At 38.9% G+C, this 24758-nt stretch overlaps 2 protein-coding genes across 2 annotated transcripts in view; both read left to right on the forward strand.

The window, feature by feature from the left end:
• The first annotated feature begins 4181 nt into the window (after window positions 1-4181).
• eomesb (eomesodermin homolog b) lies at window positions 4182-9225 on the forward strand. Its single transcript, XM_053327003.1, has 7 exons — window positions 4182-4233; window positions 5671-6341; window positions 6609-6763; window positions 7061-7188; window positions 7749-7907; window positions 8231-8292; window positions 8437-9225. The coding sequence occupies exons 2-7, from the start codon at window positions 5818-5820 to the stop codon at window positions 9215-9217; spliced, it is 1809 nt and encodes a 602-aa protein (XP_053182978.1). The 5' UTR covers window positions 4182-4233; window positions 5671-5817; the 3' UTR covers window positions 9218-9225.
• A 1801-nt stretch (window positions 9226-11026) lies between these two features.
• LOC128366535 (ankyrin repeat and IBR domain-containing protein 1-like) overlaps window positions 11027-24758 on the forward strand; it is a 41182-nt gene continuing 27450 nt past the window's right edge. Inside the window, exons 1-8 of the mRNA XM_053327270.1 lie at window positions 11027-11161; window positions 13622-13907; window positions 15219-15519; window positions 17077-17259; window positions 18172-18289; window positions 20800-21008; window positions 24180-24268; window positions 24353-24497. Of these exons, the coding sequence (XP_053183245.1) occupies window positions 13720-13907; window positions 15219-15519; window positions 17077-17259; window positions 18172-18289; window positions 20800-21008; window positions 24180-24268; window positions 24353-24497 (1233 nt within the window). The 5' untranslated portion in view covers window positions 11027-11161; window positions 13622-13719. The remainder of the gene's footprint in view (window positions 11162-13621; window positions 13908-15218; window positions 15520-17076; window positions 17260-18171; window positions 18290-20799; window positions 21009-24179; window positions 24269-24352; window positions 24498-24758) is intronic.

Raw genomic sequence — 24758 nt, forward strand, 5'->3', positions numbered from 1 at the left:
TCTTGGCTGAGAAACGATTCTGAAGATGAATCTCTCGTGTGAAGTTGTGATCGGGGCAACTTCAGACATTTGAGTGAGATGATGAACACTTCAGACATTTGAGTGAGATGATGAACACTTCAGACATTTGAGTGAGATGATGAACACTTCAGACATTTGAGTGAGATGATGAACTCTTTTCTACATTTAGCAGGAAACAAATAGAAGGAATCATAGTTTCACTTGTCTAACAAAAGAAACCCCAAAAAAACCCCTGAAAGACTGCACTACATTAAGACAAGCATGTGATTAACCAATGACCTATTCTCTGCTTTAATTCTAGCTGACTTTTCACAGTATCACTGCGAAGTTGTTACAACTGCTGTTCCACTGGTGATGCACAGTGAAGGGTGTGATACCTCAGAATAGCAAAGTGGTTCCTGTGTTATAACAAAAACAAATGTGAAGCCCGATAATAAATACCTACAATTCTACTGTAACAGGAAGAGATTTTTTGTTAACATAACTTTGATTCTTTTGACTCTTTCTATGTTGTCCGCAGCGTTGCTACTGCTTTATTGGACAGATCTCTTGAAATAGGCATCCTTAATCTGAATAGAACTAGTTAGTTAACAAAGGTTAAATAAATAAGAGTTCATCCGTCTCCTGTATTTGTAAAAAGATATTTAGAGAGATAGCCTTCCAGTATAAAGTCATGCAAACAGGATCTCATTAGCAAATGCAAATGAGAAAACACCAAATCTTCACGGAGAGGCAGAAGTGTATCTCCATGGGATAGCTGGAACATGTCAGCTCACCAACCGCCCCCACGCTGAGCACCAAATGTGATGATCCACTCCTGCTGCTACTCTTAACAGGATGTAGGACCAAACCATAAATGTTATCGTAGGGGGAAGACGAGGAAGTGGGTCAGTTTAGAGGCCTTCACCTTCTGCTGTATGAAGCTCTGCTGTATGAACTCTCATTGGGGACTTACATGAGTAGTTTGTGGATCTCTCTGTTAATAGCAATATGACTTTAAATATGTATCAATGTGTTGTAATTTTTATCAAAAATGAATGTCATAATATATTATTACACTATTTCAACTATTTAGATTTTTAGTCAAGGGTAAGACTGACAGATCATGTCTTCAAGTAAATCTGAGCATGAAACTTTTAATCTGGCAATAGCAATTTTGCACAAGTTCCTTCCCTAACCTTAACCCACTTCCATAATCTTCATTACATGCAAATAACCCCACATGACAGGAGAACACACTGGTTTCCTGCATAATCTGTAAAGGCAGCTGATCAGCTAAGAGGGCAGAAAGCTTAGATCACATTCAATTGAGGTGATAATTAATTAGGTTTGTATGACTGTAAATTTTTGAGAGGGCATTTCCCGGGAAGTGAGAGAGTCAACCCATCAAAGCCAATCAGATGTGTCCTCTGAGAGCATGTCTCTTGTGACATCACAAGCTGCGGCGGGCGGAGTTCCTGGCATGGCTTCAGACCAACAGACCTTCTGCTGCCAGCAGGGTGGAAGTGGCCTAGGGCAGCATGGCGATGGCCAGGTCACCATCTCTTTCCTCCTGCCTGGCATGAGCGCTGTGGGAGGGGTGGCCGGCAGGATGGCAAGATGTCAGAAACAGCCCTTTAGACGTGTCAAAAAGCAGGCACAGCTAGGGGAAGCTGCTCATCGAGCGTGACAGAGAGAGGAGTTAGTCCACTTTGCAGACAGGCTGCCTATTAAACACACAATAACCACACAGCTTTGTGTGATGTATACAAGCATTTTAAACCATGAAATATGCTGATTTAATCCAGAAATTGTGTGTTTTCCTCACCACAAAGAGCTATAGTGAACAAGCAATGGGTCCATGCATTTGCATATTTGAAATGAAGAATGAATGAACAATTACATTTAATCCCTCTCTCTCATTGAAATATTCAAACTCTATTTTTAAAATGTAACCATTGGACACAAGATGTCATCTACCTCACTGTAAAGTCCATTCTCAGTGTACAGTACAAACACTTACATCACACTTGTGAAAATTGCAAATCGGATCATGACTGGCAGACAATTCAGTTATGATGTCACACAATCATGCTCATATTTACACGTCTTAAACTCAGATTGAAGATGAGCAGATAAAAAAATGTCCCCCTTCCACAGATGAACAACCATCCAAGTGACAATAAGGAAAACACATTTCTGAGTGGAGGAGAATTTGCAGACAATTCTTTACACCATACTCAATGTGACAGTGAGTGTGCAATCCCCTGTGCTTCTGGGACAAACAGAATCTTTATGTAGCAACTTCAACAGAAACTCTGCAAGATTTCACATTCTCACATCTGACTCACTCGTTTTACCATCAAAGCACGTGACTATGTGTTTGTGTTCGTCAAATATGCGGTCTGATAAATATAGAAAGAGAAAGCTAGTGAGAGTTTAATGTACTTGGCTTTAAATCCAATACAAATTGATAAGTGAGAGTAGACTTCTTACTACATTCACCATTGATATATAATATGAGATATAGGAAATAGACTTCATATCGGACAAAAACTTCTGGCTCAAAGTAAATTTGGCATCGCTGAAACGGCATGTGCACACCAAGGTTTGTGAATTCTTACTCTATATTCATGACTTCCTAAAATAATCAAACAGCTGTATCAGTTTATCAGTGCAATCAGCAGAAGTGTATTAGCTTTAGACTGTTTGCTGTTCAAACACTTTACCCAAATAGTTGATTTGCCTTGTTTGATGTGCGGTGTGTTTATTTCAGAGGTGGCAACCTGCTTCACTAATCCTCCCACTGTCTTTCTCATGTAAACTTTTCCCCAACAAGCAAGCAAGCAGCAGCAGCAGCAGCAAAGCATCGTCTGGCCCTTAAGTGGAGAGTGGGTCTTTAAGCTGCTAAAAGGTGTCCCATTAACACACTAATGCAGCACTATTTCAAGTCTGAATTTGGTTTCCTTTGAACCAAGGAAGTGGGGTTGAAGAGGTAACAGTCAAAGATTTGAAACACTTTAAGAACCAAAATGAACAGATACTGTTCTTTCTCTATAACAGCATCACCGAAGATATACTTCTTACCATAGAGTGTATTCTCCTTTAAGCCCAGTTACAGCAAAATCACAGAGCAGCAATGTGTCCCTCAGACATCTTGCTCGACTTTACTGACTTAACGCTCAATGACCAATTCATTTTGGTGCTTTGACTGCTGTTCTAAGCAGGGCTTCTTTTCTCTGCTGCCTGATGTGAGGGATCATGTTGACTGTATGTTGACCTGAGTTAATCTTTAATCACCACGAGTTTGTTACAGAAAACACATCAAGGTTAGTGATACAGGAGAGTTTTCATTGTGATAACTTTTGCAGCGAGGCTTACATGAAAATGACAAAATTCATTTCTTGTCTGTGTCATTATGAGCCACATTTGCTTTACAAGTCCTTACTTGCTTACAATAGACAACATTTTGTGTTATTTTAGGGTAACATTTTAGAAATGTTAAGCATGGACTGCCTATCTGCATGTAAGTTACCAGGAATCCATTGGGGATTGAAAATCACAGCAATATTTTTAATTGTATGTATTTGTGCATTTTTAGCTCTGGTGTTGTCTGCCTGATGTGGAAAAAGTTTGGAAAAGTAAACATTATGTTGAAATATGGGGGATTGACTTGTAGGCAACCTTGTGTGTTTTTTACAGTCTTTATGCAGGAATGAAAAAAAACCCTTTGGATATAAAAAAGTAGGCTACAGTGAGGTCATCAAAAACCCACTAGTGACCCCACACAGACACTCCCTGATGGGAATGTTATTCTGGTAGTGTTCTTTGTGCGGATAATACGATGGAAACGATTCACGGATGGATTGGGAAGCAGCCTCGTTCTTACACCTTGGCTATGATGCTGAGGATCCCCTACCCCTCCCCATGGAGATCGGGGAAGAGGGTGTGGGGGTCTGATAATAGGCTGCTATCTGTGCGTCTTGGCCACAAGGAGGGCGCAGCAGTGGAAGGAGTGGGAGTGCGCACAGTGATCAGTCCGCCTCTACATGGCTCAGGCTTTATACACCCCCCTAGACCCCAACATTACTTGATGTCATGTAGCTTACTGGTTTGGGCTCAGTCTCGCAGGTTATTTCGCGCACTGACATTGCCTGAGACAGTTTTTTATTTAGTCTGAACTTTGCGCCTTTAATTTCATTTGCAAACGGGACCAGGAGGAAGGATCGCTTGGTATGTTTTTATATATATTTTTTCATGTATCATTTTATAGTTGCCACTGTGTCATTATACTATCTAATGAAATATTTCTTTAATTGAATGGCATCATAAATTACTTTTTTTTCATGTTTAAAACTTCAATTAGCTACTGGGATTGTTTTTAGGGAATAAACAGCACACACACACACACACACACATGTATTTGTTGTTGTATTTTTGATCACTTTTTTCATAGAGGGTGGATTAGATTGATATGTGATGTTTCTCGCATCGGGCTGTCTGATGCAAGAAACATCACAGGTTTCTTCAATCGGAAAAATAATTGGTTATTTCCCGTTTTCACGTCGGGCATTCCGTTGGGACACAGAAGCGCATCAAGACTGAATAAATACAAAATCATTAGAATAATGACAGAGCCGAGGATTAACAGCACCTTTTACTTTGTAATTGATAATCCAGGAAATTCTGCACATGCTAAAAGAAAAAAAAGCATGAATTCATTGTAAAACAAATTAACTAGAACTTAATAACATGTTTTTCTGTAAAGTTTAGTCGTCCAATGGAATGATAAAAAGCGAAAATAACCACTTTTTCCACCGATAAATCTGCGGTTGAACATGAGATTGGTTCAAGATGCTACGAATTTCAAGAACCGTGGGTGAACTTTCATTTTAGTTTTATGCCACAAAAAACTACCCCCGAAAATCAGTGCTTTGTTTAGAGTTTGTCATACGATTTACAAGAAACTGGCTATAGGCTGACTCAGTGCGATTCCAATTTAATATAGGCTACACCTATCCTGCCTCAATATATGAGTCTAAATAGTAAACCAAATTTATTTTTCTGGTTGTTTAAGATGGATATTTTATTTATTTATTTTTGTATTCCTGGTCTGTCAGCTGAACTACTTACAAATTCATCACAGCCTATTGACGTAAATCTCATCATGGATTCATGGAGTCATTATCTTCTTGTGAGCTTAAAAATAACAATAGCCTACACACACACACACACACACACACACACACAAACACACACACACACACACACACACACACACACACACACACACACACACACACACACACACACAGTCTATGTACACATATTGAATTAAATTGAATATTTATACTATAATATATAATATAATATAAAACAAATTGAAAGAGAAAGAGAAAGGAACATCCAAAGATTTTTTTTTCTTTAAGTTACAGTAATTGTTTTCGAAAATACGGCTGAAATAGAATTGTTCAACTTTTGTGTCATTGACTTCACAGCCACACCCTAATACGCCCACGCAAATCTTTAGCTTCACTTTCCACTGTCATTTCACTTGTGCGCAAGTTACTATTCGCTCTGGTATTGGGCCTTTAAAGTGTTGGTGACTCAGGTAGCCTGATGGTTATAGTTGCAGACATGTAGCTCATCATAAACTGCTTCTGTCTTAAGGATTCACACTTCGGGGAATGCTGATAGGACAAGTTTTTGTCAGAAGACACCTGGCATCAAAACAGTTCTGAGAGGGGAGAAAGACCCCTCATCTGGGATCAAAGGAGGTCGTCAAAACTTGTGACAAGGCTGTATAAAGAAGCAGACATGCTCGGCGGTGAAGGAGAGAGCAGCTCCTTCTCCACTACGAAAGACGCAGCGGAGGAGAGGCGCAAGTCTCCGGCTGTGGATGGGGACAATCCGGTTGCTGGCAGCAGGTACGCAGAGCACGGGCTGGGTGCTGATCGCTACTACATCCCTCCCCCTGTTTCTAAACACAGCCCAGAAACAGCCAGTCCCTGCTCTTTTATCCCTTACACCCCTGGTGGGACGGTTTACACCCCGTCCAGCGCTGGCAGGTACACTTCTTCTCTTCACTTGAGCTCCGTGCTGCCTCCAGAGGGATTTTCCCCCTCCGCTGCCGGCCGCGGTCACTTCAGCTCGGCGTATCAGCTCGGGCAGGGCACCGGCTGCATCTACCCGCCATACACCGGCTCAGCGTCCGCTCTCAGTAACATGGCCCTACCCAGTGGCGGGCCGGGGATGAGGGCCCAGGTCTATCTCTGCAACCGGCCGCTGTGGCTCAAGTTCCACCGGCACCAGACCGAGATGATCATCACCAAGCAGGGCAGGTTAGATAATAGGAAAATAAAATAAAAAAACATTTTTTTTTTTTTTTTCTGCCATGACATAATTTTTATTTTATTTTCAAGAGTAAATTTAAACCAGTTCACTTACATGCCTTTCATTTCCTGTCTATGTTCATTGTTGAGGCTATAAATAATAAAAAATATGCCACAATAATTTAGGCAAAATATTATTGAAGTGCGTACAGGCCACTTTAATAATAATCACATCATCTATTAATCTATTTTTTTATATTTGTTTTGTGTTTACAGACGGATGTTCCCATTTCTCAGTTTCAACATAGCCGGTCTTAACCTGGCAGCTCACTACAACGTGTTTGTGGAAGTGGTTCTGGCAGATCCAAACCACTGGAGATTTCAAGGTGGAAAGTGGGTCACCTGTGGGAAGGCGGACAACACCAGCCAAGGTACTGATACTAATCTATATTTGACATTATTAAGTCCATTTTGTTCAGTGTTGGGTCTTAAACATAATCTTAATATTATTATTAAATAAATAAATACATCTCAGATTTAAAAAAACAGTGTGGTGACCTGATGGGTCAATTTTGTATGAATAAATATATATATATAGGTGTCATGGGTGTCATAACCAGAGTACATGTATAACCTATTTTAAAACCAATTTAACAGTGCAGCAGAAATGAACATGTGACGCTAGTGCAATTTAATATTGGAAAATCTTTCTTTTTTTTATTTCAAAGGGAACAAAATCTACATCCATCCAGAGTCTCCAAACACAGGGGCCCACTGGATGAGACAAGAGATCTCCTTCAGCAAACTGAAACTCACCAATAACAAAGGAACCAACCACAGCAGGCCTACTTCACAGGTAAGCTAAATAGGCCTATACACCGAATCAATAGTTAGCCTACACTTAAACTAACGACTTTAAATATAATCAAAGATTTCAATTAATTTTAATCAATTGTATTGAAGTGTTAAAATTATTTCCTTTGTATTATGTCCTGATCAATTATTTGTATGCTACTGATTAGTGTTTTTTTAAATACATATCCTAATAGTAATACATAATAGTCACGATATTAAATATTGCACGAAAGTAAACATTAAAGGAAATCTTTACGTGTTTTGGGAATTTAATTTTATTGTTTTTTATAAACTGGTTTGAAATAAAATTTATTTTGAAAAATTGCGCGTTGAGGCGGAGGAGATATTTTTTACAGCCTCTCGACAGAAGTCTTGCAAACGAAAGATTTAATAAAATAGACAACAATAGTCATCTATCCTAATATGAAGACTTTAAGGAATGTTTTGCCAAAGCACTTGCTGAGAAATAACTTCTTTGCACAAATGCATCATAATAAAAATGAGACAAGCACTTATAGCGCATGCCATTATTGTTTTTCTAAATGCGATGTTCTGGTGCAGATGATTGTCCTGCAGTCGCTGCATAAGTACCAGCCCAGGCTGCACATCGTGGAGGTGACGGAGGATGGAGTAGACGATATTAACAGTGACGTAAAGACTCAGAGCTTCACGTTTCCAGAGACCCAGTTCATAGCCGTCACTGCCTACCAAAACACTGATGTAAGTATGAAAAAAAAAAAAAAATTCTCCCACTCCTCTTCTGCAACATCACAGCCTCATTTTTTTTTGAGCTGTAACAAGTTGAGAATGCTCTTCTGGGACACCCATGCATCTTGCATTTAGCCTTAATGCATTTCTATTTTCTTACAATGTATTAAAACCAATTCAGCTGACTCATCTAAAATGTTGATCAGCTATAATTTCCTGTTTTCTTGTGGGCTTTACTCATGCTTTATAGCCATTTAGTGCATTGTGCTCCTTTAAACTTGTTTTCTCTTTATTGTCAAGTATTGTTATGTAACTTCCATTATTCTTTGCTTTAGATTACTCAGCTGAAAATTGACCACAACCCTTTTGCCAAAGGATTCAGAGACAATTATGATTCGTGAGTATATATTCTTCAACACATACCCACATCAAATTCAATGTGTCAGTCAGTGCTTGTGTATCAGATTTACTTGACTCTTCATCCAGACAATGCTCATCCTCTACATCAAATTTATGAGCATGTACTATATGTATTTTTCAGGATGTACACAGCTCAAGACAATGACCGCCTCACTCCTTCTCCAAACGGCTCCCCCAGGGCCCACCAGATTGTCCCTGGTGCCCGCTACACCATGCAGCCCCTCTTCCAGGATCAGTTTGTCAGCAACTTTCCTCAGAATCGTTTCTATAACAGCGAGAGAGCAGTGCCTCAGACCAACAGCCTCCTCTCACCTCAGACAGAGGATGGAGCGTCACAGAGGTGGTTTGTCACCTCTATGCAGCAAGCCGGAAACAGCAGCAGCACCAGCAGCAAGCTCGATCTGACACCTTATGAGGCGGAATACTCAAGTTCCCTTCTTCCTTACGGTATCAAATCCCTTTCCATGCAAACATCGCACGCACTCAGCTACTACCCAGACTCTCCTTTCACCACCATGTCTGCAGGATGGGGGTCCAGAGCAGCGTACCAGAGAAAGGTCACTCCAAGCCTGCCGTGGTCTCCGAGGCCCAGCCCATCGACCGGTTTCTCGGAAGACTCAGACAAAGTCAAACCGCAGATTGAAGAGGAAGTAAATGGCAGTGGGGGGGCGATCTCGTCATGGACAGACACACAACCTTTAGCTCTGTCTTTAGACAAGGTTGAGTCATATACTGCAGCCTGCAAGCGAAGGCGTCTGTCTCTTAATGGTGCAGAGGACTCACCTGCTGACATTAAATGTGAGGACTTGGCCTCTGCTGTCACCAATGGTAGCCCCTACAGCAAGGAGGCCCCCTCATCCAAAGGCATGGCGGCTTACTATTCCTTTTACACAAACCCTTAAATGTTTTGCGTCTGAAATATATTGCCTCATTTTGTCCTTTTGGTTGTTCTTAATCTGCCACATTAAATAACAAAATAATATTTTGCTTTTTTTGTTATTTGCACACCCAGAATTTGTCTTGGGTTTCTTCCATTTGTGGTGAAACAGGAAAAATAAAAGTCAGGAGACATAGGTGGCACAATGAGCATTACCATCCTGAGATGTAAGATTATTCCTTTTTTTAAAACTCCATTTGCTCTCCTGCACTACTTTCTTTCAAACACCTCACTGATGTACGTCTGGAATTTGGAATTTTTTAAAAAGTGTCAAAGCATTTGTTTCAGTTGCCCCAGTGTGTTTAACAGTGTTACGTATGTTTCATTGTGCATAAATGACTGTATCTGCCTTTACACTGAGGAAATGTGTTTACAGATTTATTTATTGAAGGCCTGTAAGAAACTTGTGCACTGTTAAATGTGAGGCTAATATGCTGTATATACCTTAATTGCAATGTTCAAATATTTGATAATAAAAGATGTGTGTTCTATGGACTATCTGAGTGGTTATTCAAATACAGCATGTTTTTATGTGGTAATAAAGACAAAGAAAGATAAAGATAAATCAGTTGTTGTCAGTAATGGATTATGTTTGGTAGACATTTGATAAAGAAAATACTCATTGCACATTATGACAAGCATAAACAGGAATGTGATTGAAGGTAATCTAAATTGAGATGACCCTCCTTATTAGACTTAGTTAAAAAAAAACAAAAAAAAACAAGTCTAAACCTAATCAAGCAATTTTAACATTGTACTGTTTAAAGGATAAAAAACACAACTTCATGTTCTTCCAGAAGATTTTTTGCTTCATGGACTCTGTCGCTCTCTAGTGTTGGTTTGTTGTACTTACAGTCACAACTATGATCAGATAACCAAGCCTGAGACTGGGTACATCTGACAACGTTGATTTAAATACTCATTTATTTTGGAGTTTATGACGTTGGGTTGGAACTATTTTAAATGCATGACAGATATTGAGCTGGAGAGCCATGTATGTCTCTCATATTGCCATTGCAACACAAGTAGTATGTACAGTTATAGGCGAGGCTAATGCTGTGTCTTTGTGATAGCTGTACAGTATATATTTGTATAGGATTAAAATAAAAAGATGCAATTTTCTCACCAGTGCATGTCATCTGACCTGTAAAGGACAGTCCACCCAGACCCATCAGATCATCCGGTCTAATTATACCCAGAATAAGATCCAGCTCTTCGGAAGGGAGCTTTTAGTTACACTACGTTGGTCCTTCTCTCTGGAAGAAAGTTGATGACCTGATATCAGTCACGTCCGTTTCCACGTTTAACAGGAAACTTAGAACCTGCCCGTTTTCTCATTCTTATGAGCCGCGTGTGCGGCTGGACAACTGTTTTTCAACTTTCAAAAATAAAAATCGTTTCCCTCCCTATTTTTATTAGACCATTACGATTTGTGTGCATGTGTGTGATTGACTTTGATTTTGTCTTCGTTTTCGGTTGTATTTCTGCCTTTTTAACCTTTTTCTTTAAAACAATATAATCATGTTGCTTTCATGCTGATATTGAGCGCGTGTCATTGTAGCCTATACGAAAGAAGATAGACCTACAGATGAAATGACTTAACTACTGTGTGTTTGTTTTAGATGTAAAAGTAGCGACACACATATATAAAATGCTTTCATTTATGTCTGGGGAATATATGCCATGTTTTCCCACCTGTTTTGGGGGGTTGTGGTGAAACCTGGCAGCCCAGTAGCAGTCAGCAGAGAGCCAGCGGAGAGTTGACAGGAACAACATCACCGCTCTGAGCATACACAGTGTTTATGGAGAAACGTCACCTCACGTAGCGAGCAAAGCCTCTGTTTACTGCGACAGCGACTGACACTTCATTCACAAGCTCGCCTCTACAACAACGACATGAATCATATGAGTAAGTCCTAATACTTGTTACTCATTGTTTCCTGCGAGTTTATCAACTGGGGTTAGCTTTGCTAGCTGAGCCGCTAGCGTATGCACTGACGTTAACCAACGCAGATGCTAGCGTCATGATGTGCTTTTTCTTTTTTTGTTGTTTTTGAATAACAGTGCTAGCAAGCAATATAATGTAAGTAGTGATTAACACCAGCCCTGGCAACAAACAGAAGGGTTTGCAGCTAACACTATCTAAGGTCAGTTGGCTGATGAATGTTGTTTTTAAGCCAGATATGTAAAAATGCTTTTATATCGCGGACTGTTAACATTAACACAACACACTAGCGTCGTTTTTGAGCTAGCGAAAATGGTAAACACCACACAGCGTGGGGAAAGGCCTCCATGAAGGAGTTTAGTGACAAGTGGCGAGCTACGCAGACACACGTTTATATTCCTTTATTCATAACTGCGACTCTTCGTAGCCATAGTTAGTAATGTTGTTGTTTGGCGCTGTCATGGAGGAGCGTCGTTAACTATTGCCAGCTAGGTTAATTAGTTATACATGTGGAGAGTCGCCTTATAGAGTAGTTTGTATTGCCGCTTATGAGGTTAGATAAGTATGGTTAGATATTACTGTGTGTATTATCAGATGTTTACACTGTCTGTTTGTGATTTTGAGGCTTGTCATAGTACGCTGCACACAGATACAAGTTCACTTCTGCCACCTGGTTTTACTGTGTAAAGATTGAAGATTGTTTTTGACGTGATATTAGTATGTCATTAGAATATAGGGTCACATAATGAGGAAGGCTGCAGATGATTTACCCTCCAGACATTACCAAGCATTAACATAGTTGGGATAAATGATCAGAACTGAGCTGTTTAGCTAGACACAATTATGAATAAATGATGAACTAGGTACCTATGTGAACTTATTGTGGACTTGTTTTATACTGAGGGGAGCTGAAGTCCACTTGTATACTGGATTATTTCTTATTATTGTTTCTTAACAACTTAAACGTGATATTGGGGAATTATGTAAGTTTCATATTGCAAAGCCAAGTGGGTATCTGCTGTTCAACTTGATTTTAAATTTGAGCTGCTGTTAATTAATTTAATTAAAGATTTAAAGATATATACATATTGTTTTGTTAATCAGTGAACCTCTTGATTCTTGGCCACAGGTGCAATGGAAAAACCTCATCATTCTACAGCCGCACTAATGAACTCCATATGGTCCACTGTGTACATGTGTATGTGAAAGCATGATTATTTTGTATTCAACTTCTTCCTATGTTCATGTTGTTTAAGCATGAATCTCAAAATTATCTAAAGTCATACTAAGTAATACATCTCCATGGGAAAAGATCAAAGGTCACCAAGATGACCTGGGAAAGTCCCTCCTTTTACTACTTATCTCTCTCTACACACACAGTGTCTCTTGTGGTTAACATTGCTGAAATTGTGTAAATATTATATAATTAGGCCAATGAACCAAATGCTTTCAATCTTCACTCTGTTATTATAAACAGTGGAAAATCATTGTCAGGCAAATGGCATGTCAACATTAATGTACCATTTTATTAATCATACTTGCCAACCTATGGGTAGTTGGACATTTTGTCCATATACCTAAAAGGTTTTCCAAGAGCTGTATTTCTCTCTCTTGTACACAGAACTGTTTACACCAATGCAAAATAATTAGATTGAAAAAATGAATATGAATTGATAAAAATAGCACAAAACTGAACTCTTATGTTTGTTTAAGTTTTCTTTAGAGAACAGCAAACTTTAACATAAACATGTCAGCGTTCTAACTTGGTAGAATGAAGTAGAATATACGGTAATTGGCTGATGGAGATGGTGTTATGTCCTCATGATCTGTGCTGTACCTCACCAGAAATTCATAAGAGCATCCCTTTGCCCAAACAGTCATGACCATATGGTGCTCTGGTGGAAGGGAAATGCTGACTCGCTGCATGTTGTTCTTGAGTTGAGGATATCTTGCTTCACAATGACTCCTGGCCTCAGTGGGATGGGCAGCTTTGGCACACGGAGGCGGAAGCTCCTAGTGATGCCAGAGGAAGTCTTGTCCCTCTCTCTGTGTGAGCTTTGTTGGCACTATGTTGAGTTACTCAAAACAAAAAAATAAAAAGAGAAACACAAGGAGGTGGTTTAGAGTGCAGTGGTGATGCTGACACACAGGCTTGTGGCAGAGCAGCCTGACCAACCTTGGACGTGAAGCTCTTGTCCTTGTGATTCAGAGGGAGTGGAACTGATTAATTCTGTAAGACAAAGAGGCTGGTTTTCTTGAAAGAGTGGTAAAAATATGTTTGACTGCAAGTTTTTCAATGATAGCTTTCTTTGCCTCAACTGATGTTAATTCTTTTTTTTTTTTTTTTAGCTAATAAGGCCTTGCTGGACTCGGACATAGCCGTGAGGGATTTTAACCCCTGTTCTTCTTCTGCTTTTTCTTTAGGGCATTCAGTATGTTAGTCTATTGGACTTGAACAAGTTGAAGACGACATAAGAGGCTGCTGTGTCAGTCAGAGCTCTGAACCCACAGTAGGGTAAGACATGGGGAACACAGCGACCAAGTTCCGCAAGGCTCTCATCAATGGGGATGAGATACTGGCCTGCCAATTGTACGAGAGCAACCTGCAGTTCAAGGAGGCTCTGGATCCCAACGCTACATATGGAGAGTCCTACCAGCACAACACTCCACTACACTATGCTGCCCGGCACGCCATGACACGCCTACTCAGGTCAGGATAAGTCCCATAAAAGATCAAAACAAACAAACAAATAAGAAACAAAGTGTAAATGTGCACATTCAGAGCCATTTCTTTGGATAGGCTTGAAAATGGGGAATGAATATCTAAGGGTTGATAGATGAGGGACTCATTTGTTAAGTGCTGTTTTTTTTGTGTGGGTCTATCGAATAATTGAATTATTATTCGCATTCCTTATATGGCACCCTTTTAGACATGAAACCCTTCTCTCACTTTGTTGCACTCTGTTGTCCCATCTACTTATGCATTGCTGCATCGTAAGAAAAAAAAATGTTCATGTTTTCTCTCTATATGTCTCAGTCCCATCTGTCTCTCCACATAGCCATCTGTTAGCAGCTCTTAGGAATGCAACACGCTGGGATAGAATAGGATGGGGCTCCAAGAACATCCCATCCCACAAGCTAACAACCTTGCATGTTTTTATATTAACCGCTCGTTTCTCCCCAAAAAAGGGATGCATGCGCTCATTTTGAAAAATGCTTTAGGGGTTGTAAAATGGAAGCAGGTAATTCAAATAAAGTGAAAGCAAGTATATGAATTGATACTGTGATGAGTAGATGGACAGATATATATAACTTATGATTCTAGTTTATGCTTATTGCACTGAAATTCGGAGGCCGATGTACTGTAAGAAAAAAATCATGGAATTCATTTGGAAATTATTCATTTGAGGTGCAACAAGGTCCAGCTGATGTAGGAGTTGTCTTACTTGATTGATTTTCAATTAGACATAATAGAATACTATTTTATAGTTAAATAAATGAATATATATATATATATATTTTCACCAGCCACTCCATTAAGTACACAGGTCTGTGCAATCTAATATAGTCCAATGCAACAGCCTTTATAAAGTTTATACATTTTCACATTTTCAGTTTTTTTGACATTGTCAGAAAGGTGATCATTCTACTTTATGTTTATTATTGAGGTCATAGTTGGTTGTGGTGGTGTACTGGATTGCATTATTTTGAAAAGCGTATCATGTATTTTGCCCCCCTGTTAATGGAGTGGACAACATAATAGGAACACTGATATATATATAATATTCATATTTTAATATTTATTTTTTATATTATTATATAGAATATAATGCACCCCAGCAACACCACCACCATTGCATTAGACTGCACAGGTGTACCTAATGAAGTGGCTGGTGAGTGTGTGTATATACATACACACCTGTGGGCTCACAGTGTGCCCACAGGTGGCCTGATTCACATCCTGTTAAAATGAGCAAAACCTTGAAATGAAGTGGTATTCCTGTCTGTCTTATTCTTTTAGGTCTTTTCTCCGAAACAAAGATGGGAATCCTAACAAGCGTAATGTGCACAATGAGACATCACTGCACCTTCTCTGCATGGGGCCCCAGATCCTGACTTCAGAGGGGGCGCTGCAGCCTAGGATTTCACGGCCATACGAAGACGAACAGCGTCGGGCTGAGTGTCTACAAATCATTCTGGCATGGACTGGAGCAAAGCTGGATCATGGAGAGTATGAGACTGCTGATATCAACGCCACTGACAACAAGAAGAATACCTGCCTGCACTATGCTGCTGCCTCAGGCATGAAGATCTGTGTTGGGGTAATATTACGCAATCCTTTGGAAATTTTTCAGCCTGGGCTAATGTAAAATATTTCCAAGTATGACATTTTTAGGTGCAGATCAAAGGCAACATAGATGGAATTGAAGGGGCCCTGAGAGGCAGAGAGCAATTTGAAGGGAAGGAAGATAAAAGGAGCCAGAGTAACCCTGATGTTAATACAAATTATTCAATATCTGTCATTTTATTTTAACGATATATGTTTGGAGAATAGCGGCTGGTGTGCTGCCTTATGTTGAGTCCAGTTCCTGGTTAAGAGACAATAATATGTATGCTCACCACACCCATACGTAAAGTTTTGGTAAAAGCACTCCCGGGTGAGTTTTGGGAAGATGCTGTGCAATACAGTACATCTTTATTCATCTCAGGGGCAGGATGTATCAAATGTTGAAAGACACACACTGTTATGAAGACCCTGAATTAGTAGAGCGAGTATAGTTTTGAAATGGATGGTGTGTAATCCTCATGATGAAGGATTTAAAGTTCAATGCGAACAAAAGCAATCATCAAATGGATTTAACTGTGACTGCACAGCTAATCGTAGATAATCAAATTGCAGTGCTCATGCAGTGTATGATGCACTTGTATGGCTCTTCATTATGTAATTAAATATAGTAAAAAAAATAAAGATAATTTATCCTAGAAGCCTTACAGTGGCATACCTTGCAAAATCTTATGTGCACCATTGCCAAGACCAAACGTCAGCGTTGAAATGGCATATTCTTAGTTAAAGCGATGGTTTGGCGACATATGCACCTGACGTCTAACCTTTTTGTCATTTGGTTGCAAATTGGGGAAGTTAGGGCTATCAGCCGAATGGCTTATTACAGGTGCTAATGGGACCACCAGTGTATCTCGTAAATTACCCCACTAATAATGCCTGGATGTTATCAAACTTCTACAGTAGTACAAATAGGGTCTTTACTCATAAATTGATGCAGTGGAAAGTTTGTAAGTACGCCAGGACTTTACTAAAATAACACTTACCTGATGGCTTTTATTCTGCTGCTACTGCTAAAGCTGTAAACATTGTCGAAATCTCGACACACGGTATTTCGGTGATCGCGCGAGAGCACCTTCTTCACGTTCGATGTGCTCAAAAAGGCACTGAGAGAACGGTTAGATAGATGTCATGGTGCATATGACGCTAAGTCGAAATTACGCCGAACCATCGCTTTAAGACAACAATTTATTTAATTTTTTTCATTTTGATGAAACATTTTTTTTAAATTTGAATCAGAAGCACAACAATAACAACCACAAGAAGATGTTCTCTCTCCTGCTACTTTGATAATATTTATCAGAATAAATTCAATTAAATTCAATTAAATTCAAAACACTTTATTTGTCCCCGAGGGGCAATTTAAAAGGCATTTCTGCCATGATTTCTATGCCATGAGTATCACAGAGTAAGTGGTCCTCAACTGTTTTTGTAGTTTGAAGTGTATCAAACTACATAGAGGCCAGTGAGCTTTAGCATGTGTCTCTGCCTATAGTATGTGCCCCTTGATCCAAAAGATTAATTTTCCTCCTCACAGTTCCTGGTGCAGAGAGAAGCGGACCTTTTCGCAGAGAACGAAAACCGCGAGACTCCATGTGACTGCGCAGAGAAGCAGCACCACAAGGATCTGGCCCTGTGCCTGGAGTCGCAGATGGTCTTCTCTCTTGCCCCCGAGGCAGAGGGTATAGAGGCAGAGTACGCAGCCCTCGACCGAAGAGAGGTACATAATAAAATACCCAGAGGCAGTGGGTATACAGCTTTCATTTTGTCACACTCAACTGGTGTCATTTACAACACACCATTAACTAACTTGTACTTTCACTTTATACCATCATTTCATGAAATTCTTCTTTATGGTAAGATGACACTTAGGTGCACTTTTCACAGATTTGTCAGTTGTGTAATATCGGTACTGATAAAAACCTACAATACATTTAAAAAAACAATCTCTTCTTCAGGCATTATTTAACCATATTCCAGTGTTTAAAATGTAGTTAGAAAAGTGCTGACCTGCCCACCACTTCATATTGCAGATGCTTTGGTTAAAAACAAACACACACACAGATTAGTCACAGAAAAATAGTTTGCTACAAGGCATGTGACTCCTATCATCATCAGTCTGTTAGCTCATTGGGGCTGGCTGAGTAATGCGTCATGCGTATTTGATTCGCTTTTAATACCTCTGTTCTCTTCCTTCACTTTGCCCCATCTTTCTTTCTACTCCCACCTTAATTCCTTTTTGGCTGTCAGAGCTCCGACCCTGTGGAATTGCTTAGAGGAATTTAGACTAGAAAGTTCACTGCCTTCTTTTAAATCATCTCTCAAAATGTACTTTTACTATATGGCTTTTCCTTAATTTATTTTATCTGTTACTTTAATGTGTTACTCTTATTTTTATCATTACTTCTAACTGGTTTAATTGTTATTTGCTGACTGTGATTTTATATATGATTGTTTCCCTGCTTTCTTTTATTAGTTCTTGTTTGTGAAGCACTTTGTAATTATTGTGTTTTAAAAGTGTTATATAAAAAAGGTTCATTATTATTATTATAATTCTGTTCCTCTCTTGTCTTTATCTTCCCGTCCTCTTCTCTTGTCTCTGTCCTCTCCTCTCTCCTGGCCTCCTCTCTAGCTGTATGAGGGCCTGCGACCTCAGGATCTACGCAGACTGAAGGACATGCTGATAGTGGAGACAGCTGACATGTTGCAGGCCCCACTTTTCACTGCAGAGGCACTTCTTCGTGCCAATGGTACATTAAACACACACAAACACACGCAAACACATGCTACTCCCTATTGGTACTGAATATTAAAATTCAAGGCTACATTCATATAGATATTTAATGTTTAACTTGTGAAGAAAACATTAATTGTCTTAGTTGTCTTCAGACTGGCATTCTCACACATAAACTTCACACTACACTCCAGTGACTTCTTTACAGTCAAAGAGGCAAGATGTCACCAGCTGGCAACAGCTATTGTTATCTAAAAGAATTTCATTTGAATTGCTCTCAGTGAAGTGTCACTGTCACATGCTTCAGATGCTAATTTCAAGGCTTGTCTTTTCTATCAAATATGTGAGCAAGAACACTTGTGTACTGTAAATAAGATTGCTGCAACACACACTGGCTTTTCATACAAATGAAAGTGTGTTCACAACCAAGAAGAACCAATCTTCAGTACGTGTAATTACATAAAAGGTTTTTTTAGCAAAGAAAGTTACTTGTTACTTGTTTGTATTGCTTCTTATCTTTTTGTCTTATTCATGACAAATGGATAATGACATTGAGTTGTAATGTTGTCATGTAAAATGTTAGCAAAGCAAAGCAATGTGTCTGACAATTGAATTATTTGCTGTTTTATTGATAACAGAGTTGCTATTAAGCAGACAGTGTGTATGCAGTGTAAATGCCATAAAGAATATAAAGTTTGAGTTTATTTTTACAACATGGGTTGTAAAAATAAATGTATTACATCTATTATGTAAAGTAATGGTTGCTGTGAATTAAAAGCGGAGATACACAGCTTGTTAAGGGTATGAATGCATCCACACAACACACATAATATACATATTTACACAGTTCAGCTCATGTAAAATGACTCAGTATATATGATTCTTTCCAGACAAATTCATGTAATCAACTCAATTACTACCTGACAGCACACCAAGAAATGTGTTGCTGACACGCTAAATCAGTGAAGGCCTTTTAACATTTTTGATTTGATTTGCAGCTTTAAGCTAACGATTTCTCAACCAAGCTTCATTTAACCTAGCTAAAATAATGTGTGTTAGGGCATTTAGATGTTCAAAAACATTGTTATTGGACTTAAAGCCTTTGAAAATCACAACCCCAGTTAATTTAACTTGGCTCAGATTATGTCAGTAGAGAAGTTCAAAGAATATGCCTTTAAATACCACCTTCTCTAATTCAGTGGGCTGAGAAGCTGTTTTTTAAGCTGTGTGTGCTACATATGAGACATACTTTTGGGAGCATAGAGAGTGACCCCAGAATGGTGCTATATTTATTCAGCTCTATCTTGGCAATGTTTCCTGTCTGTCTAATAGGGATGGAACATTTCAGGATTTCTGTTAATCTCCAGGAGAAGGGGGATTGGGCCATTTCATGAATTTCTTCACACATGTTCATACTTACTAGCACATATTTCTGTATAAGTCTTTTTTTTTTTTAACAGTGTTCTTACCAAATTTCTTGCTCGCCTGCCTAGTTGCCTGTCAGTCAGTCTTTGCTTCTGCCAATTTGTATTTCTCAAGCAAAGTTTTTATATCTAAGACTAAATGTGAAGACTTTTAATTTCAAATTTCTTTAATGGCCTAATGCATGAAGATAGGGTCATTATTGATGAGTTTTAATTGAATGGAGTTGGAGGAAATTGTTGCAATATTCATTATCTAAACGAGGCCATTTAGGGTGTGAGGCTTTTTTTCTTTCAGTGGTGAAACGTGTCTCAAGGCTGATAATGGCCTAATTGCACAGTTGACCGGGTCATGTTCCTTATTTTAGGAGGGGACCTTTTCATCAGAAAATTTAGACTCAGGCACAATCCAGAGCTCATTCAATATTTATACGGAAAAGCTCTTTTAATGTCAGATTGAACAGCTATTCTAAAACAGAAAACCAGATGGCAGCAGGTCTACACTGTTCACTGTTTGAAAGGCTTTGCTGGTGTTGTTGTGACTGAAGTGGGATTTGTGTGTGCTTTGGTGTATCAAATAGATATTTAATCATATATATTTATAAAATTAAATGAGAAAACCTTTTTTTGTGGATTTTAATAGAGATAATTGTGTTGTTTTATCAGTCATGATGGAATTGTGCAATAGATTGTCTTTGATGATTGTCCATGTCTGTCTAAGGCCCACATACATGCAGTATTGTAAAATATTATCACAAAAATACACTGTTTTTGTTTTTAATGCTCTTTTGATCCAGTAAGTTTACATCAGTGCTGCTATGGCCTGTGAACATGTTTGCTTATCAAATAGCTTAAAAGTCTGGGTTATGGTAAAAAGATATGATGTGAGGAGGTTACCTTGCTTCAACAACATTGTACACTTATTCAATAATAATCAGCTAATAATCCCCTCTCCCTTTTTTAAAAATTCTTGATTATCTTCCAGACACTAATTTTCATGCGCTCATAACAAAACTGTAACATTTCTCATTTACCTCAATTAGGCTCCTCTGTTTTGTTTCGTGTTAACTCCTCTGTCTCTTTATTTATGCCCTCTTTGCCTCAGACTGGGACAGGGAGAAGCTCTTAGAGGTTTGGATGACCAATGCGGAGGAATGCTGTCAACGCTCAGGGGTACAGATGCCTAACCCACCTCCAAGTGGCTACAATGCCTGGGACACCTTGCCCTCACCACGGACGCCACGCACTACCCGCTCCTCTATCACTTCCCCAGACCAAATCAGCCTCATCCCTGCCGATGACGAGTCTTCTCTGGTGAGACATGTCTTCAGATCCCTCTACACCAATGTTTCCTAAATGAATAGAATAAGATTATGAAAAAAAAGAGTCACTTTTTTTCTACCAGCCAAATTGGTGCTAAGTCATCACAGATTCCTCCAAACTCTTTTCAGTTTTCAGAAATTTTGGGTTAATAAATTTAGGAAAAGTTTTTGAATTGCAGTGACAGATATGATAGATGAGAACATCATTTGAGTGAAGTCTGTCATTTAAACTGTACTGTCAGTGAGGAGACATCACATGAATTTAAACTACAGGACATGTAGCCCCAGGGAGCAGCATGATTTACTGTGCAATAAGCTACTACAGTGGCAAGGGTAAAAGCTAGCATGGAATGGCACATACTAATAGTAACTGGCAGTGTAGCCATGAAAACTATACACCAATGGCTATTTAAATTAAGTCCATGAATTCATTCAAGTGTTTCTGCTGAATTCTTTATTTTTTCTACCACCATGCCTGTCTTCCTGCATTAAATTGCCTTATTTTCCAGCTAGCAGTCATTAGTATTCATGCCAGGGGTCTCCCCTACAAACATAAGCAGGAGTTCCTCTACTCCTAGGAGGATTTTGTTAATTATAGTGTTTGCAAGTTATGAATACGAGAGAATATGAAAATACTCACTTCTTTAAAAATGTTATTATTACGTGTATAAGATTAATCTCTCCTTAGGCCGGTGAGTAAGACAAAATGTCAGTTTCAGACAAGAATTAAGGGTCAAACTATATAGCCGTCCAGATGTGTTTGTTTGGTGTTGAATTGTCATGCTCATCATGCAGGTTCCCAAATAGGGATAATTTTTTTTGGATGGTGTTTGCCTTTTATTATAGGGACAGTGTAGATATGACAGGAAATGAAGGGAGAGATGGTGGGGGATAAAATCAATATGGTCGTTAATGAAAAGTATGTCAAAGTTAATAGACTATCTTATTTTTCACCTTTCAGCCATGTGAGATGCAATTTCTTCCCTCCTCTTACTGAAGTGCTAGTTGCTTTATTCTGCACTAACTGGAGCTCATCACTTGACCTAATTACTGAGCAGTAATCAAGATGAGACAGCACCATAAACCTTAGAGATGCATGGACTAAGACATGGGGAACATCGTCTTATAATAGATTGTCTTCTTCCCATTTTTGCTGCTATATTGTTTATGTGCCTTCTAGGACAGTTGATTATCAAGAGTGACCCCCAAAAGCTTAACCTCACTGAATTGTACTACTAGAGGTATTAAATTTGTTATTCCTCCATAATTCCTAGCTTGAGCTAAAAAACATGCATTCAGTCGTGAACACATTTAGAGCTAAAAACTTTTTGTCTCTTATATTACAAATGGAAATGAAACTCTAACAACTCTTGTAGTATAAAAAACAATCTTTTTTGTTGGATGAATATGTTTTGTCTTGTGACCTATTCTAAAATGAAATGCATTCAGTCTTCAGTGTATTACTTAATTAATTGACAATAGTTGATGAAGTGTACACATTGGTGTTACCAGAAAATATTGTCAAATTTGCTAAATCTATAGTCTAAATCAAATGGCATGTAATAGTTGATATAGGGAATGAAGTAGGTGAGGTTAGTTAATGCAGGGCTGCTTATTGTTTTCACTCTGCGGCTAACCCAAACATGTATCAAGTACTATCTGCAAATGCAAATGAGCACCAAAGAAAGAAACATTATTTTGTTAGCTTTCAGCAACTACAGCACCCATGAGTCACAGATATGACATTGTGCTGCAAATCATATGCTGTTGACAGTGTATCTCATTCACTCACTATAAAAGTGTTTGATAAAAAATCAGGGTGTTCAAGCTGAATTCAGGTAGAAAAAGTCAGCTGTCATGTCATCTTATTTGTTCTTTGGCTAAGTATGTGTTCTCTTTTATTAGTGTCTTTATTTAAAGCTTTCTGTGACTTCCAGTGTTAACAATTAGCAACATTTCCCAGCTTTATGATAAATGTGAGCCAAGAAAAAAAAATCCATGTATGTTGTGATTCTTCTTGTTTTGTGCATTATGTTAGAGTTAGTCACTGTTTTTTGCATTGTTTTGTAAACAAGACTAAGTCAAAACCTAGTATAAGGCTGGACCGTGTTTGAAATGCTAGAGGGCTTTTAATTTGGAACAGATACGGGAAGTGGTGGCATTCAGCCGACCAATGGTGTAACTTCATCACCCAGTCAGTGACTCACTCAGTCAGCCTGGAACAGACATTCACTGCCCCTATATGGTGGTGGTCCAGCCAAAGATAAGTTGGGACTGTGCTGTAAGCAGAAATTGTATACAAAATGATGAGAAGCTGATCTTTATAATCAGCCAGTGTTCTACAAAATTTTAAAGTAGCAGTGTTTTATACTGTTTTTGATACCTGACATTAACCTGGGGAAAGTCAGCCTGTCTGTCTCTAAAAAGTTTAGTTTTAGAGGACAAAATCTTTTTGTTGAGCTGTCCTGTAATCCTGTGGTGGATGTTTCAGTCCAGAGTGTTCTGGCCTGTGAGCTAACCTTTTGATGGATGGTAGCTCAAGCTGACAGACTTGATTTATCAATTACTGTATGAGAAATTATAGGTTATGCTTGTCAGACAATATCTTTTCATGTGGCTCTTAAAAGGCTTGCCTTGAACTGTGCCAATCAACAGAGGTCTAGTCAGGGGCCCATTTAAAGGTTACAGTTGATTATATAATATTCTGCTCTTTCACAAATCAATACTCCCATTGTCAAAGTACACTACTAGGGTCAGTCTTTCACTGTAACAAGGCCAGTCTATGTTTGTATGTGTGTGTGTCTCAAGTTTCTGTGTGTATGCGTGTGTGAGAAAATCATTTAGCCACATTCTAAAGAGAGGTCACCATTTTAACCTGCCCTGGCCTTGGCACAGTGGTTTTTCATAAACCATGGATATTATTGTGTGTAGTTACACACACTCAAATATCTATTTATTAAGGGCATAACTTTCCCTGCCATTTCATTCCTTTGAATATTTAAATTGAATCATAACAACATTTTGAAAAGATGGCCCTGTCAGCTCGTTGTTTAGCTTGTTAAATTTCAGGCAATGCTTACTCGGAAAAGGGTCTTGCATGGTAGGATTTATTTACATAGACTGACAGACTGCATCTAATATTACCTCTTCTTTTGTCTGACAGTGTGGTATCTGCATGTCTTCCATCTCCGTCTTTGAGGAACCTGTTGACATGTCCTGTGGCCATGAGTTCTGCAGAGCATGCTGGGAAGGGTATGTTATATTTAGGTTTGGTCTTTGAATTGGCTTGAGGAACTCTTAGTTTGCTGTCTCCAATATATATATATGCTTCTTCAGGTTTCTCAATCTAAAGATCCAAGAGGGTGAAGCCCACAACATCTTCTGCCCAGCCTTCGACTGCTATCAGCAGGTGCCTGTGGAAGTCATAGAGAGTGTGGTCTCTCGAGAGATGGACAGGCGCTTCCTTCAGTTTGACATCAAGGTAGAGAGATCAAAGAAATGGACACTTGCAGATTTCTATAAAAATTAGCATTCAATACAGAATAGTGAAATTGTCTTATCACCGACAAAGACAACCGCATGATTCCTGCAGTTTACTTTTAAGGCAGAGGCATCATTTGTGAAATAGGAATTTTGAAATTTTTGAAATGTATTATTTATTCTTCCCTGTCCTGACCTACCAATGTACAATGGATGAAAACTAGCTATTTTAGCTGGTGCATTTACATTTTAATTTGAAATG

Source organism: Scomber japonicus, chromosome 10, assembly GCF_027409825.1.
Source record: "Scomber japonicus isolate fScoJap1 chromosome 10, fScoJap1.pri, whole genome shotgun sequence".
NCBI classification, from domain to species: Eukaryota; Metazoa; Chordata; class Actinopteri; order Scombriformes; family Scombridae; genus Scomber; species Scomber japonicus.

What these genes read in the sequence shown, in the direction of transcription:
- eomesb (XM_053327003.1), top strand. Translation starts at nt 5,818, where the DNA reads ATGCTCGGCGGTGAAGGAGAGAGCAGCTCCTTCTCCACTACGAAAGAC. An exon ending in ACAGCAGGCCTACTTCACAG is followed by an intron (nt 7,189 to 7,748) that starts GTAAGCTAAATA and finishes GTTCTGGTGCAG; the next exon opens with ATGATTGTCCTGCAGTCGCT. An exon ending in TTCAGAGACAATTATGATTC is followed by an intron (nt 8,293 to 8,436) that starts GTGAGTATATAT and finishes TGTATTTTTCAG; the next exon opens with GATGTACACAGCTCAAGACA.